This window comes from Vitis riparia, chromosome 3 (genome assembly GCF_004353265.1).
Source record: "Vitis riparia cultivar Riparia Gloire de Montpellier isolate 1030 chromosome 3, EGFV_Vit.rip_1.0, whole genome shotgun sequence".
Lineage (NCBI taxonomy): Eukaryota > Viridiplantae > Streptophyta > Magnoliopsida > Vitales > Vitaceae > Vitis > Vitis riparia.
The window spans coordinates 8,363,839-8,366,906 of NC_048433.1; the positions used below are offsets into that span (position 1 = coordinate 8,363,839).

At 33.8% G+C, this 3,068-nt stretch overlaps 1 protein-coding gene across 1 annotated transcript; it reads right to left on the reverse strand.

Moving 5' to 3' along the window:
- Nucleotides 1-2,116: 2,116 nt before the first annotated feature.
- On the reverse strand, nt 2,117-2,858 carry LOC117911755 (pathogenesis-related protein PRB1-2-like). The gene has a single exon (XM_034826180.1). It carries the CDS (start codon nt 2,781-2,783, stop codon nt 2,292-2,294), a length of 492 nt encoding a protein of 163 aa, XP_034682071.1. The 5' UTR covers nt 2,784-2,858; the 3' UTR covers nt 2,117-2,291.
- Nucleotides 2,859-3,068: the final 210 nt, after the last annotated feature.

Sequence of the window (3,068 nt, forward strand, 5' to 3'; positions counted from 1 at the left end):
TTTACAAATAAATACCCTAGGTATAAATTAAAATTCTGTTCTTCCCGTTCTTTTCTGAATCACTTTTCTGTTCGTAGAGAGTTCTTGAGAACGTAAAATTGGAGTCGGATTTCAGGGTTTGAAGAACAGATCTCTATAGGTAAGATTCTAACTCCTAGATTAATATTTTAGATTCATTAGTTAATTTTTTTTAAGCACATTAGATATGTTTTTTGGAAAACCCAAATCTAGATTAGGGTTAATTTATTATTTTTTTAAATTCGTTTTAATATCAAATAGTGAAAATTTAAGATTTTGATTTATTGTTGGAATTGGGGAGATCTTAAGTTTTTTTTTAGAAAAAAAAAAGATTCCTGTGAAGATTTCGATTTAGATTAGGGTTAATTTATTATTTTTTTAATTCGTTTTAATATCAAATAGTGAAAAATTAAGATTTTGATTTATTGTTGAAATTTGGGAGATCTTAAGTTTTTGTTAACAAAAAAAAAAAAAAAAAAAAAAAGACGCGTGTGCACTGGTTGCATGCGTGTGGGAATTGTGCATCTAATTTTTTTTTTTTGTAAGGATTTCATGGTTGAAATTTAGTTGGTGGATTTTCACATACTCTATGATTAGACTTTGATGGATACTTGGGTATGTAATATTTAATAGTAGCAGGACTCCGTATTGTTAGACTTTGATGGGTACTTGAGTACTGAGTACTATATTATTTAATAATGACATGACTTTGTGTTATTAGAAACAAATTGAGAATTTAGTAATTTATTTAAATAATGAATAGATTAGTTAAATTATAGATAAATAGTAATAGTTATTTCCTCTTATATTTTGTTAGGTGAAGAGTAGATTTTCAGGATTATTTTCTCTCCAAAGTTTTTGAGGACTTCTTTTGAGGTAAGGGAAATTAATGCAGTTGTTAAATTTTTTTGAAACAATTTTTTTTTATATATATATACATTATTTGAAAATGTTTGAGTTATATTTCGTTTTATGCATGGATCAAACTTATTTTGCATGAAAAGTATGTTAGAATTTTATATTTTGTTTTTGACAAATAAATGTGGAGATATTATATGTTGTAAATTTGAATAAATGAAATAAATATTTGACTCTGGTTTGTTTGGCCCTTGTCAATGGGATATAATAGTTGACTTTTGATCATTGTCAATGAGATATAATAGTTGACCTTTACATTTCTTGGTGGGGAATGTAATTGATTTGAACCTTAGCCTCTAAGGGTTTTGGTTAGAGGTTATTAGTACTAGTAGTGTTTGGTTCTATCCACCTTAAAGGAATAATTTGAGGCTAGCCACCCATTTGAAAAGTCCCACCTAACCAGACACCCTTTGATGTTTGATGACCAGAGTAAATAAATTATTGGAATTTTTTGATTGAATTTGATATTAAAATGTTTGAATCAGAAATAAATGCATACGGTTAGAAATTTTGAATGTATTGGCAAAAAAAAAAAAAAAAAAAAACTCACAAGTTTATGAAAATGATTGATTACAATATCTCCTATTTTGCAAGTGAATTTGAAATATTTGATCAATGGACTGCATTAATGTTCCTTATTGGGCTGTGAGCTCATTCCTATTTGTTGACTACTTTTTAGGTACCCTTAGTTCAGGTGAGGAGTGATGGCTAGGCTGAGGAATGGTATCATTAGGATTTGACTTAGGATTTTATGTTAGATTTTGTTTAACTGTTAGTTACGTTTATTTGGATCTTTTGGTATTTGGAAGCTATTTGGATATTGATCCTTTAAATTTTATATTAGTTCAAAGTTGAGTTTTAGAGATTTTGAAATTTGTTTTAATACTTGAATTGTTTAAGTTTGCAAATATTTGGACAATGGATTTTGGATAGTGAATGTTTTCGTTTTGAAATTGAGTTTTGAGGATTTTAGATTTTGTTCTTCTACTCTGAATAGGTATTTGGTAATTAGTAACTTCTGATTACAAGATAATTGTTTGGGTTAGGTTGCATTGTAAGCCTTCGGGTTTGAAGTGTGAAATGACCGTCATGCCCTTGGAGTGGGTCTTGGGGCATGACAATTTAATTGATAGACTATGTTGAATTAGGCTGAAAAAAAACCAAATTCGGAGTAATATGCTAAAAGAGTAATAGAAACTGCACTTGTGGAGGCTTCAACAAGAACAAAACATGGAGTAGTAGTAGTAAAACCATCGAGACCCCAAGAGCATCAATTTTCAGTTACTTAGCTAGAGAGACAAATAGAGAGAGCATTTAACTTATTCGACCCCATGAATGCATTGCATACTTAGCTACTAATATGGGCGCTGCCCTATCACATTACCAGCAAGATAATAGTTGCAGGTGATGAAAACCGAGCCATTCACGCATGGCACCCTCGCACACCCCACACTAGTCGTTGTGTTCCAGACTAGTTGAGTGTAATGCCCACAAACCCGCCCCATCATACATGTGTTGGTGTCGTAGTTGTAGTACTGCCTCTCGGCAGCCCATGCGTTTACAGCATCCCGGGCGCTGTAGTTGTTCGGTGTACCAATAAACAAGTTTTCCCCGTAATCTGGAGCGCCAGACAGCCAAAGTAGGCAGTCCGAACTCCGGTTATTCGCATATGACTGGGCATACTCCTGCAGAGTGGTGTTCCAAACCAGACATGGCAGCCCCACCGTGCCCCTCACGTCGTTGTGCGCGTTCACAAAGTCGTCCGGCGAGTTCTGAGCTAGGAAAACGCTTGGTAGCATGAGGAAGACGCAAGCAATGACCAGGGTTTCCAGTACTGATGAGTCCATTGCCTCTGCGCTTTGCTCTAGGCTGCTGGTTCTGGACACTTGGCTACAATGCTACACACACACACATATATACAGTGAGACTACCTCTCTCCATTCAAATCAATTAACCTATAGATGGTACCATTGCTTTTGAAAACAAATTGGTTCGAGAAATATCAAGTGTTAGGATTGGGCAAGAGGCTGTTAGAAATTCAGTGTAAAAATTTAAGATATGGCAAAGGCTACTGCTATTCGTTTATAAATGTGACTTTAAGTGGGTTTCAATTTTTCTTGAGTGCAGGTATG

What these genes read in the sequence shown, in the direction of transcription:
- LOC117911755 (XM_034826180.1), bottom strand. Translation starts at nt 2,783, where the DNA reads ATGGACTCATCAGTACTGGAAACCCTGGTCATTGCTTGCGTCTTCCTC.